Here is a 14438-nt window from a genome sequence, read left to right as displayed (position 1 = left end):
TTGAAATATAGCTCTGATTCCCAAGCACTGGCTCTTTCTGTGGCTCTTGTGTCAGTTGTATCACAATTGAGATATCACTCAATGAACACGAGTCTTTGCAGAGTTTACAGAGTTGTCCTATTTATCACCTGTGGCCTCTGTGTTTTCTTAGCAAAGGGAAGTCTTTCCAAAGAGGAGAGACGAAAGTCAGGTATTAGCAGATAGAAGGTATCATGTGTACTGAGTAGGACAAACGCCCTCTGCACTTTGAGTCCCCAAATTCCTGGTTATTTGTGGGGCTTCAGGTACCAAGGAAGAGATGGTAATGTGAAAACACATGACTTCCCCCTGCCTGCCCAAGAAGTGTTCATTATATTGAGATTCTGCCCTTGGCAGGGAAAAACACATTGTCTGTTCCTGGCCATTTAAATCTTAATATGTTGAAGGATGGATCTCTGTGTTTAATATCCATCAAGCTTTCTTCCCTCTTTTATTCTCCTAGAAAGCCAGTAGGTAGACTAGTTCTACCACACCGGGAGGCTTCCTTTAGAAGGCTGGCTGGCATCACATTCTGTCTCCTGGCAGAGTGCGTGAGTCATTCTGAAACCCTGCCTTGGAGCAAACGATGCGCCTGAGGACACAGAACATTCTCTGAACACTCCACACTATTTGTTTTTGGTACTGTATATGGTCTCATTTTAATTGAAAATGGAATTTTAACTGTTTTCCTTGTCACAACATAATCATCAAAGGAAACAGTATTTTTTGCTTTGCTTTGATTTCATTGCTTTTCGTTTCAACAAACAACACAAAAGCTAAATGAAACTTACAACCTCCCGGGCATGAAAATGAAGTGGGCTGTGTGTCACAGATTTCTAAGGGTTTGGAATTTTCCATCGGAAAACTTAAACCATTGCTAAGTTCCCAAGAGGGTGAGGCTGTGTCAGTCTGTCCCCATGCCCCTCTACCATCAGGATTGCTACTGCTTTGTGGTCACATCCTTTGTGCCTGACACATGTCTGCAGTCATGGTTGTAACTAGTTCTGGACACGATCAGAACATGCTTGGATAATGCCATCATCAATTTCATTCCCTGGGTGAGGGGGTGTGTAGAAGGGTACTGTGTGATCTTTTTTATAACCCCAAGGTATTATTATTCCTAATTTGACATCTGGAGAAAATTTAAATGCAGAGGTTTAGCACAATGTATGAAAGATTATAAAGAAAACACATTCATTCACTGGGGACCAGAACTCAAAAATTTCTTTTTTACTTTTTAAAACCCCAGTCAGCTAATATTTAATATTCTTTTGTTCATCAGTTTTTAAGATGAATTTCTTTTCCTTCTACTAGGTTGTGAACGACAAGAGAGCAAGAGCTGGTTTTTTTTCTTACCAACATGTCGTAAGGACAAAACTAAATAAAATGTTTAACACATAAGAAATACACTTTTTATGCAGATATCCTTCTGTATCTTTAGGGGACTGTGGACACCCAAATCTGTGGGTACTTAGGTCCCTGATATAAAATAGCACAGTATTTGCCTATAATATTTGTGTATCCTCCCATATGCTTTAATGGTGTCCAATAGAGTATCGGTGCTATGCAAATTGCTGTTATACGTTACAAGCTAAGGAATATGGCATGAAAAAAAGGCTTGTACACGTTCTATAGTGAAGCCATTTTTCTTCTCAAATACTTTCCATCTCAGTTGACTGGACTCCTCAGCTGAAGGTCCATCAGCTGTCACAGAGGGATGACTATTTGTTGAACAGAGATGTCTTTATCAAGCTACAAATGGAGTTTAAATTTGATTTGAAGAGAATTTGAGAAAGTTGAAGAACAAGAAATTTTATTCATTCCATAGTCACAGCAGAGACAATTCAGATTAATAATATACTTAGAAACATCTTTAATTCTTCTCTGTTTTCTACCTAAATAATCACAGTAATTTGATCCTGACAGTAAATAGTGAGGGAAATAAACTTATAACTTTTAGGAAAACTTTTAACTTATTCAGAAATGCTGCCCAAGTCACTTAAAATCTGTAGAATGTTTATTGGGGCATTGTTTTTGCAACTAATTCATATAATCTGATTATTTCTCTGCATATAATTTTGGGAAATATATCTTCAAAAATGAGTGGTTTCCTCAGGTATAAATCAGTTTCGTGTGTGTTTATGCTGGTACTAGCGCTTGAATTCAAGGTCTGAGCTTAGCTGTATCTTAGTTGCTTTGCTCAAGACTAGTGCTCTATTACTAGAACCACAGATCTATTTCTGGATTTTTGGTGTGAATTGGTGATGAGGGTCTTATGTCTTTACTGCTTGGGCTAGCTTCAACCATCCTTCATTTTGCAGCCTCTTGAGTAGCTAAGATTATAAATGTAAGCCAGCGGTGCCTGGTCATAAATCAGATATTGATGCTTGTAGTAAAAATACATATGATAAGGCTTGTACTGTGGATTTTATGATTTATGAGATTCATCTGTCAACTTGAGATTGAAGCTACCCCCACTGTTTAAATGTAGATGCATAGATGCATAGAATAAATGCATATCATTTATTACTGCATGCTTTGGTTCACAAAATGTAAACTTCTGGGCAAGAGGTTCTCTCTGTTTTGTCTTTTTCCTTTCTACATTTTGAAGTAAAATTTCCAAACTTTTAGAAATGGGTGGATTGAAATGGCATTGCATTATATCTGTCAGACTAGATTTTAACTCATTGGTCTTGGGTGGCTCAGTTGCTGGAGGAAGAAAGTGCTGGAACCATTGCCTGAAATTCCGCCAAACAATGGGAGCTTCAGTTGTTGGGAGGCTGGGCTTGGGAAAACAGTAACAAGACATTGACATTCTCGTAGTGTTTCTCATCCTTAAGTGCACCGAGGAATTTTATAAAAAACGAATGAATTAATTTCAAAATTTCTGTTTTATTTAATAAAATAAATACCTCGGGAGCTAGAGGTATGATTCACTGGTAGAGTTTCTGCCTAGAGAGTCAAAGGCTCTGTGTTCAAACCTCAATATCGAGAAAAGCTTGGCCCTCAGAGGCCGATTTTTCCCTAGAGGAAAACCCTTTCTGATCCCTGAGCATTTTTTTGTTTCTCTTCTAAGAAGTCTACAATCTGTTTGAAGGTGAGTTTTCTCAGGAAAAGATGGTATCTTGGAGAAGAGCTATGAACCTTCTTGTACTAAGTAGGGAAGCTGCTATCTTATCAGCTTAACTTAGACTTTGCAAGGGGAAAAGAAGGAGAATCTGCCACCAATATGTGCCCTTCCCCCAAGAGGACATTTATATACCAAATTTTTATTATCCAGCCTTGTTTGAGAATACCAGAACACGTTTCCTCTCATTTCTCACTTTGGAACTATGAAAATCTAAAACAATCCTTCAGCCTCATTTTTTTTTATCACCACTATATTATATACTAGCAATATTATTATACCTATATTATATTATATTATACCTAGCAATGGTCCCCAGCTCTCAGAACACCCTGATGCTATCCTACCTTGAAGCTCTGCGGGGAATTGCAAAGGCTGTCAGGGTGGATATTCAGTGTAAAAACCAGTACAGAGAGACACGAACTGGTCTTAGCACTTTACATGCCAATTTTATAGATTGTAAAACTGAGGCAGAAGAGAAAAGTACCCTGATTATTGTAATAAAGGATGGACATGAGATGTGAAGAAAGTTGTCTTGCTTTAGAACTGACAATAGTGTTACGTTTTTTTCTTTTTAAACATTTTTATTGTTATTATACAGGCAATATATGGAGTAGTTATATAAGTGAAGTAATGAGTACATTTCTTCTTGGGCAATGTTACTCCTTCTCTTTCTCTCTTCAATTTTTTAGTGTTAAAAATATGAATTTATCTGGAAATGATTCTCCTAGCAGTCAATTGAAGTTTTCCAGGTAAACATAATCTAAATGGCACTATAAATTCAGCATGTTATAGAAAGCATTAAATATGAGGAGGCATTGATAACCTTATTGTATTTGCCTAGTTGTATCTTTTATGTTTGAGTAGACCATTCTGTAAATAAAAGATAGTACACAAATTCAAAGAGAATTTAATAATGTCTTCAGATTATGTAACTTCAGTTAGAAATATTTTCCTTCATGATACCAGTGAATGTTATTCAAATATTCACTAATAACTTCTGGCTGCCAAAAAAATGTAGGAATTGAATGACTATATGAAGGCATTTGTGGATCTCACAGAACTCTGAGGAGTTTCAAAGGGAAACACTGAGCTCCCTATCTATATTGAAAAGAATACAACTTTCACTACCATTAAGTGGAAGACTTTCGAAGGATTTAATGTTACATTCATCTTTGTATGGAAAATTCTTCTCTAACTGGACAAAATGAATGATACATAAAATTAAGTTGCATAAAGTTCAGACACTGTGTGTAAAAGGAAGCTTGTAATCTGGACAATCTCCATTTCCTGTTTCCCCACCTTAAACCAGTCTTTCTACCTCCATGTCCCCACTCTGGCCAATCAATCATCTTTCCTACGTGTATCTTTCATGCCCATGCACTTCAGCAAATGTTCCCTTTTCTTGCACGCTTTCACTTAGCTTTCATTGGAATGCTTTGCTTCTTTATCTAGAGTGCCTGGTCATGACCAGGTCCAAAAGTCCCCTATGTTATGAAGTGTTCCTTAAACTTGCCTAAGAAGAAATGATTTCATATATTATGTCCCATAGAATGTTAGGCCCACTTCTATTGCACTATATTGTATTGCCATGATTGGTTTATATTTATTTTGTTTATTTGTCTTTGGAATATCTGAGCATAGAATTTAATAGTTACACATTGGAGTTCAACAAATGTATTCCTTTTGAGTTTCAGAGAGTTCTGTAGATACCATGAATATATTGATAGCCATGGAATGATTTTTGTTTGTGTTTTGAGAAGTGTACAGGCATTGATAGAAATAGGCCTGGAAATGAGTAATGTCAATGTAGTACTCTAGGTACAATCAAATTTCAAAGTTTAAAGACTATCGAGCTTTTAAAGAAAAGGGTTCATCACCTAGATTTGGACAAGAAAGGCCAAATCTTGAAGGGTAAGCAGAAACTAGTCAAAGGAAATTAGGCAGGAATAACATTTTATGTAATGGAGGGATGTGAAAATTTAAAAATTAAACTTCAAGCCTGGCATGGTGGCATACAGCTATAATCCTAGCAACTCAGAAGGTGGCAACAGGAGGATTATGAGTTTGAGGCCAACATGAGCAAAGGTAGTAAAGCTCTATCTTAAAAAAAAATGGGGAAAAATGGGCTGGAGGGTATAGTTGAAGTAAATCTCTTGCCTAACAAGCAGTGGTTGCGGGTTCAATCTCCAGTACTAATAAAGAAGGAAGGGAGGGAGGGAAGGAGGGAGGAAGGAGCGAACGAAAGAACAAGCAAAATGAAAGCTTAATGTGCCTGTCTCAACCAGTTTCTGACAGTTTATATCTATCAAATATTCATGTGCTACAGTTCTAAACCCTAAGGTTCTGTGGTTAATAGGTGAGGAGTTAAGGAGAGCAACATTCTCATGGAGGAGATGAATGTTCTTGTAGAAGAGGTGGAGGGAGTACATTTCTATATACAAGTAGTCTCCATAAATCACCAGACACTGAATCTTGCCAGCACCTTCATCTTACAGTTTTCAGTTCCCAGACTTGTGAGAAACAAATGCCTATCGTTTCCAAGCATACTAGGTTTTGTTACAGCAGTTCTGAACAGACTAAGACATGAATATTTGGTATATTTTGGTATATATATTTGATGTATATATATTTGGTATATATTTTATTGCCCCGAAACAGACTTGTCAACTCATTATGTTTCTTTGTTTCATACTAAGTAAACTGAAAACTTTTCAATTAGCTGTAAATACTGAATTTTCAATTGCAATGTTGTGTCAAAGTGTGGAAAATTGCACACATACATACAGACACACTCACACATAATATGCACAGGATGGGTAGATAGATTAGATAGATATACAGATATGTGTTACAGATACCCAAATGATATAAGCACAGTTATATAAATTGTAGTCTTTCTATGATATTCAAATGCCATGAAAGCGAAAGGCAAATAGGAAAAAGATGTTTTAAAAGGCTCCTTGAGGTAGTAATGAAAAGGGGATAAGAAGTGCTACTCTAAATAGATGTTCAGTAGTGTTTATTTGCTAGTTTTAATCCAATATAGAATGTCTTTTGTTTAATATAATTCTACTTATGACTGTGTGAGTATTTGAGAGTCATTCTGGCATAATTGCTTGTTTTGTCTTTGGTATCATATTGACTTTAGTAAAGAATGTCTGCACAGAAAATAAAAATATTCCCATGACTCAGAGAAATGATATTTTAAGTGTAATGCTCATGTTTCATCTGAAGACTACAAGCTATTCCAGAAGAATGTTTCATCAATCTTCAAAGCAATCTACTTTATAGAGGAACAGAAAAGAGCACTCTTGTGTTTTCCTAAATCCTCTCCATGGAGATGACAATTAGTTCTAAATTCAGACTCTGGGATTTCAATCTCAGAGTACTGTTTCTGTGATAGTCAGGGTTCCAAGATGGAGAGCTGGATGCTCAGAGACCTATGAGGACCTAGTACCCAAGGGACCAGGGACCAGGTGAACAAGCTACTCATTTAAGGTGAATGCACAATAGATGTTGACCTCAGTATCACTCTGCCTTTTACCTCTCAAGGTGAGCTACCTGTTGAAAAAGCATCCCTCCCAGGAAATATACTGCTGTGACTTTTCCAAAGACTGTCTGCCTAAATGCTATGTCCATAACAGAGCTACTTCAATTTGGGACAGCAAGCCCAAAAGAGAAAGCAATGGGATTCAAGCATAAGTGGTTGCACAAGCCTTACCACCACACCTGTGTTCCTAATGAACTTGAACACACCTGTGTCTGTGTTCTAGATTTTCTTTTTCCTTCCTTCCTTCCTTCTCCTTCTCTCCCTCCCCCTTCCCTCCTTTCCTTCCCTTCCCTTTTTCCTTCCTTCCTTTTCTCTTCTCTTCTCTTCTCTTCTCTTCTCTTCTCTTCTCTTCTCTTCTCTTCTCTTCTCTTCTCTTCTCTTCTCTTCTCTTCTCTTCTCTTCTCTTCTCGTCCTGAGGTTTGAACTCAGAGCCTGGTCTCTGTCCCTGAGCCTCCATCTGCTGAAGGCTAGTTAGTGCTTTACCACTTGAGCCACAACACCACCTCCAGCTTTTTCAGAGTAGTTTACTGGAGATAAGAGTCTCATGGACTTTCCTGTCAGGGTTAACTTTGAAACACGATTCCCAGATCTCAGCCTCCTGAGTAGTGTGTGTGTGTGTGTGTGTGTGTGTGTGTGTGTGTGTGTGTGTGTGTGTGTGTGTTGCTGCACATTTCTGTAGGCCCATTAAGTATCTGATTCTCTCTGCCTTCTCCAATGACTTTCAACACTTCTTTAAAGTTCCTCACCACTTTCTTGAGGTCAAATCCATCATTCTCCCTTGCCCTGTACTTCTTATCTCTCCTCATGTCTTTCTGGAAGATCATGTTCACAAACGTTTGTATCACATCTTGTTAATACACTGCCATCTCTTTGGTCTTATTTTATTTATGTTTTCATCATAGAATCCTCTTTTTCCTCCCCATTCAGGTCAAAGTAAGTGTTACTCCACTATGCTATCAAGAGACTATACATCATCATTAACGTCATCTGCTTACCCGTTGCCCTGCTCTAAGCAAGCACCAGGGGTTGTCAATGAAATGATATGTTATCTACCTGAAAAAAATAATGTCTTCCCTTATCCCCCCACTCTTTCCCACTTTTTCTCAGCCAAATCTTTTTTCTAGTCCCTTTGTATCTAGCTCAGAGATCATTCTTTTGATATATTATTCTCAACTTTCAAAACTATGCTGGATGACTTTTCACTACACTCTCATTTTAATGAATGAACTTTCATAAGGAAAGTCAGATCACACCACTTCCTCTGCTCAAGACTCTCCAAATCCCCACATTTTACTTAGTGTGTCTCAACACCCTCACAGTGGCTTACTGTGCCCTCGAGGTGCCACTCATTTTTTAAAATTGTCTTTCTAGTTTCATCTTCTAATCCTCTCCTGTTCCTTTCTCCAAGCTTAGGGATGATGCACCTTTAGTTCATAACAATCGCTGGGATGCTTGTTCTAAATAGCCAGATGACTAACTCCCTCTTTTGTTCAAGCCTTTAAGTTGCAAATAGCACTGCACTGTGATTACCCAGCTGTACACATGAACCTGTTTTTCTGTACTCCATTTATTCTTATGTGCTTGTCCAACTATAAATTTTACTTAGGAGGATCAAATATTATTAAAGGAGATACTTTTTGTTACCTTGAATTGTACAAAGAGGCTTCTATTCAGCATGTCAGTTTATGAGTACAATGCATCTTGATCAAGGCCATCCTTTCCACCATTCTCCCCCCACCTACTCCAACCCCACCATTCACATATGTACATTGAATATTATAATTATACCATCCTTTCTCTTTCTATTTGCTGCCCTCCCACCCTTTGATCCCCAGTTCTCTGGAAGGAAACATGGTTCAGCTTCCTGGGATTCATTTTGTTAAACTGTAACTTAGTTGTTTAAAGGAGGTAGACCATTGGAATCCTCCCCTGTGTAGGCTTTAGTCAATTTCTTTGTGTATGTATACATATGGTGAAGAAAATCATTTTATCTTTTTCATTTTTGGGGTGCTCCAAGTACTTCCAGTGGGAATTGGATCTTGTTAGATGACCACTAAGTCGGAGTGAAGGAATGAGCTCTGATTGTGCCATATTTTAATTTTATTCCTTGTCCACCTGCCTATCATCAAACCATGAACTCTTTGAACATTTACTGTTCTTTTTATTCTCCATATCTTACCACATTTCCTGGCAATAGTGGATTCATACTAAATGTTTGTTAAGTGCACACATTCATTTCTCACCTTACCACCCATAGCTTTGCAGGGTGTGTCATTATACTATATAAACCAGAATACAAAAACAAGCTTCATTATAGACAATCACAACGTCTGAGATTTCTAAAGATGAAGAGTTCAAATGGACCAATATGGAAAGTGCATGTAGGATACTGCAGGGCACTGTAGAGTACCTATAGGGTTGCTAAGGAAAATTCACCACATCCTGTCGGGGGTTTTTTAGCCTCCCGGGCTCTGCTGTCCTGCAGGAGAGACGGGATAGCACACCCCACACGAACGGGTCCAGGAAGAGGATAAGAGGGCTGACAGACTGCCACCCAGACCCCTCTGGATGGAGGACACACAGTCTGGGAGCCAGTCAGTGCTAAGACTTGTTTAATGGCAGCAAGAGCTGTTCTTTTAAAGGGGCCAGAGGGCGGCAGAAGGGGAGGGGTACATGCACCTACATAGGGGCTGGGATTTGATGCCTGAGCTGTCCATCAGGGTGGAGCTCCTAGGGACTTCCTTAAGGGGTGGCCTACATCTATATCATGGCCCACAGGACCACCTCCGGGTTCACCACCAGGCGCCATCTTGGCTACACGTGGTCCCAAGGCTGGGAGGCGGGGCCAGCTAGAACCCCCTCTTAATGATGCAGGGCATTGGGCAGGCTTGCCCCACAACATCCCATTTCTTCTTTTGGTCTCCTTTCCTAGTTAGGTTGGGGCATTTATTTTAGTCAATTGGAAAGCTAAATGGAAGTTTGAGGATTATGAAATGTAAACAGCATACCTTGCCGCTCATGATTTGTCTGTTTCTCCTTTCTTTTCAGAGCGCTTCCTGCCATGATGCAGTGGGTCCGCACACAGAAGCCCGGAGAGAGCGGCATCAATATTGTCACTGCTGATTTTGTAGAACTTGGTGATTTTATCAGCACTGTCATAAAGCTCAACTATGTCTTCGATGAAGGAGAAGTCGATACCTGATATCACTCTTGGGAATGTCCATGAGTAAGATAGAGAAGACTCATTGTATTAGGCATATTCTCTGTACGCGCTCTCATCTCCCTATTCCACAGAGTCTCTGAGGGGATTTGGGCTGGAATCTGGTAGGAATAGGGAGGAAATTGTTTCTTCAGTGATTATAATCATATTCTACATTACTATAAATATTTCATTTCCCATTTGGTGAGTAAAATCTACTTCTAGTGTTAGGGATAACAAAGAACAGTGAATTTGTTTTCCAAAATTAGCCTGTATTGCATAATTCACAAGTGATTATTGGATTGTGTTTTCTTATTTCAACCTAGGGCTCCTAGGCTGTCCATACCCTCTAACCTTTCCCACTCATTCTCTTGCTTGCTCGCTCTTTCCAATCAGATGCTGTGGTGTGGGTCTCAAAACAGTTGAATGCCCAACTTACTGTGTGTTACATTTTATACCGAAATTTACTTGTTTTGTGGTACTTGGTATAATATTCTGTAGTCACTTGCAATTGGCCATCATAGCTAACCTGTGGTGATAGAAAATGCACATAAAATCAGCTTTCCTGCATCAGTAATATTGGAGGTCATAATCAGTGATTTTTGTGTTATATGAAAACAATAGTGTTTTCCAGTATTTCTATGTAAGGCAGCTATAACCATAGTGTAAAAACTTTTATGAAGGGAATATGAGTGCCAATTACATAGCAAAAACTAAGGAGGTAGGGGCAGGTAGACACACTTTTTTTTTTTTTTTTTTTTTTTTTGCCAGTCCTGGGGCTTGCCTCAGCACTGTCCCTGGCTTCTTCTTGTTCAAGGCTAGCACTCTGCCACTTGAGTCACAGCACGACTTCTGGCCATTTTCTGTATATGTGGTGCTGGGGAATTGAATACAGGGTTTCATGTATGCGAGGCAAGCACTCTTGCCACTAGGCCATATCCCCAGCGCCTAGATACACTTTTAATTCAGTACATTCTTCAATAGCAGTTTCCTGCTACTTCCAGTCATTGACAAGTTATAAGAAGTATGTTTAATTTAAAAAAAAACAACGATTAAAAACATTTCCAAAAGTCCTGTTCAAAGTTTGTATTTTAAAAAGGAAAAGAAAAAATAAATCTACTTTCATGCCAGATTGAAATTTCCAAATATGAAATTATAAATCCCAAATTTTGCAAACAATACTCTGGAAGAAAGTTTAGTTTGAGTTTGAAAGGAAAGGGAAGTAAAAGGGGTTACAACAATGTTTTTGAAGCTAGATTCATAAAAATCACGAGGATCCATAAAATATATGAAGAAATATGTGTGATCTGAAAAGACTTGTCTGAAATTTGCATTATCTCACCACTTCTGGGTTCCAGCCTATTTCAAAGTTTGGATTAAGACACAGGGCAGAACTGTCATACAAAGCATTTCTAGCATAACTTTTGGTAATTCACACACATAGGAAAGAGCAATGAAAATGCAGTGTTAAATGTTGAATCAAACTTGTGATCTTCAGGTTTGATAATTCATTGTACTTGAAGACTGACATGTTGAATGGCAACCCTTTCATACAGCTACTTGAAGATAATATAATTATAACTAATAAAAATTATATTAATATTTGACATCTAAGAGCAATATGTAACAGTGCACACTTCCCTTCTTTATGTGTATCACAGGATTGTTAAGAATCATTTGTAAAACTCTAGCAAATTTTCTGACAGTCTTACAATTATGATGTTCTTACAGTTTTATCTTTTATGTTTAGACTCAGTCATACCTGAATAGGTTCTTGGGACAATACAATTTCATTCAAAACAGGCCCATAGCATGCTCTCAGCTTGCTAATTAATTTGAATGGAGACAGAAGACTTGATTTCTTACATTTGGATAGGAAGTTGATTTTAAATGTGAAGATTACAAATAAATAAGTGTGATTTTAAGTATATACATACTCTATCAGAATAAAAAGTACTTAATAGCAAGGGCAGGAAGGGAACAGAAATTGTTTTTACTGAAACTATTCATGAAAATATCATATGTGTAGACCAAGTAACATGCGCATGTTCATGACACATATTGTTTATAATTCCAGTTGTATGTGTGTGTGTATATATATATAAATACATGATATACAATAGATATCCATTTTCTGCAGGTAGAGAGATGCAGGGATTCAAAAGCACACAGATTATAGACAAACAGTAAAATTCTTTTCAAATAAAAACAGTGATAATATTACATAATTTAATTTTAAGTCTGAGATCCTTAACAATGTATGAAAAAAGAGTACTTAAATATTTACACATAGAATAATTAGTCATAGTGAAATATTTTTGTAATAATATTATAGCTAGGCCCTCCTCAGTACTTTGGTAGAAAAAAATTATAGCTTGTTACTTAAATACTTTCAAAATATAGGGGTTTTTTTCCTCCTTAAAATTTTCTCTTCCCTAGCAGTGACAGCCTATCTCTTTTTTTTCCTCCTATCTCTTTTATCTTCATGTGGACTGGAATGTCAATCCTTTCATAGGATTATTGCTTATTGAAATTTGTTCTCTGTAAATTAGTCCATTGGGCATATTTTCTTGCTAATTATTCATTATTTATCCATGGGGAGCATCTTTAACCAAGCACAGTTGCATTGACCCAAGAATTTAACTTACAAGTATGACATAAAACAGATCCTTCAACCTATTAATGAAAATGAATTCAGCATAGAGGTAACTATGTTGTATTTTTTTTATCTTAGATGCTTTACTATAGTGTTTGCATAGAATAAACTTTGTTATATTTGTAATTTGGGTGCTGGAAAGAACAAAGGTGATGAAGCATTAGACTGTACAGTTTCTTAACTGAGGAAATCCTCTCCTCATTATTACTGATATGCACAAGGAAACCTTGCTAGGCATAAGGAATTTTCAATCCAACATTATAGTTTCCATGTGTTCACAAGCACTAATGTAGCAGGCACTGAGAGTTAACAGACTTGCCTTAATTTCTAAAGGACAGAGGTAGAAGAAAGTCCTGAGAGAATGTACTGAAAGAGATTCCTTGGGAAGGGAAATGGTGAGAAGTTACCCCTGATTGTTCTGCTCATTGACCCTGCCCTGGACACACTTAAGGAATAAGCTGTGAGAAATGACAATGTAATATAATTAAAGGTTGATATAAGAAATGATAATATGCAATTAAAGTTTGCTCTCAGTCTGTGTCTTAGCTGGGCATTGTCTCTTCAGAGATCCTGAAGTACAAGGGCTACAACTAAGCCCCAAGATGGTAGTAAAATACCTCTTGGTTTACTTTTTGTTTTGCTTGTTTATTAAGACTTTATGTTACAAGTCCTACAAAGCAAAAAATAAATCCAACTTTTACCCAATCAACAGCAGGAAATCAAAAGAATGGATAGAATGAAGGAAAAGAAGCAAATGATAATCATTTTGACATTTGCTTCCTGGTCAGCAGTTTTGAAGGAGAAAAAGTGAATACTTCTGCCATCATCACTGGTGTCTCCTGTCTTATTACATCGTTGTGTGTACACAGAGAGTAAGGAGTCATGCTTTAAAAGCCTTAGGATATTCTAAAAGATGACCTCAATGTTCACTTGCAGCCATACTGGGAAAACACATATCATGGAGTGCCACCTAACAGTGGATGCATTAGGGCCATGTTTGGCATGATGCACCTATGTATGCACACACACACACACACATGCATGCACGCACACACACAAATACAACACACTTTTCAAATTAGATGGAATGACACCTAATCCTCCAACCTGGTTTCTCTTGCAATTTTTAACTCTTGAAATCAATTTTCTCTTTTTTAGTAGGCATACACACAGGTTAACTATTTAAATACTTAATGGGACAAAAATCATGAAGAATACAAGAAATGTTAGAGATAGGAAATGCCTGGCAGTTATAGTCTATTGATAATGCTCTTTATACTTTAAGCTAGAGAATCTGAGCTGGACTTGACTATAAATTACAAACCAGTACACATCTTCCTTTAAAACTGTTTTAAGTCCTTGGAGGTTCTGACATTTTTGTAGGCACAATCTCCATTCAGTCTCTCCCTTGCTAGGATTCCAGATTAGAAAGTTGGAAGTCTCAGGAAATGCATGTCTTTATTAGGTTTCTGATTGTCTGCTTTTACAAATATTCAGTGACACAATCTCCTAACATAGGAGCTCCAATGGTATTCTCATCTTCGAATTGCTAAGAGAAACTCATGCACAGTGCCCCTCAGGATATGCTACACAAGATTTTCAAAGCATTTGATTTTTACGCTTTAGTCTTTTTAGCAAGGTTTTAGTGCCACCATCGTGTAAATGCTGTACTTGCCATAACTTACTGGTGGTTCCTGTGTGTTACATGGTTTTCAATAATGCTACAAATGGTTCATTTTCCTAATGACATTGATAAAATATTCTGTAGAATTTGTAAATGGTGTTAATTGAATCTGTTGAAACTTGTGTAATTTTTATTTCACTGGTGATACTATTTTGTAGTTATTAGTTCTAAATGTATATTTGTATGAGTCAAAACTATGTG

General features: G+C 37.5%; 1 protein-coding gene across 1 annotated transcript in view; it reads left to right on the top strand.

Moving 5' to 3' along the window:
• Window positions 1–10650, top strand: part of Plcxd3 (phosphatidylinositol specific phospholipase C X domain containing 3) — a 116673-nt gene extending 106023 nt beyond the window's left edge. Inside the window, exon 3 of the mRNA XM_048368330.1 lies at window positions 9747–10650. Coding sequence (XP_048224287.1) covers window positions 9747–9900 — 154 coding nt within the window. The 3' untranslated portion in view covers window positions 9901–10650. The remainder of the gene's footprint in view (window positions 1–9746) is intronic.
• Window positions 10651–14438: the final 3788 nt, after the last annotated feature.

The sequence above is a fragment of the Perognathus longimembris genome, chromosome 19, assembly GCF_023159225.1.
Source record: "Perognathus longimembris pacificus isolate PPM17 chromosome 19, ASM2315922v1, whole genome shotgun sequence".
In the NCBI taxonomy this organism is placed as follows: domain Eukaryota; kingdom Metazoa; phylum Chordata; class Mammalia; order Rodentia; family Heteromyidae; genus Perognathus; species Perognathus longimembris.
This window is presented reverse-complemented; position numbering and strand designations above follow the sequence as displayed.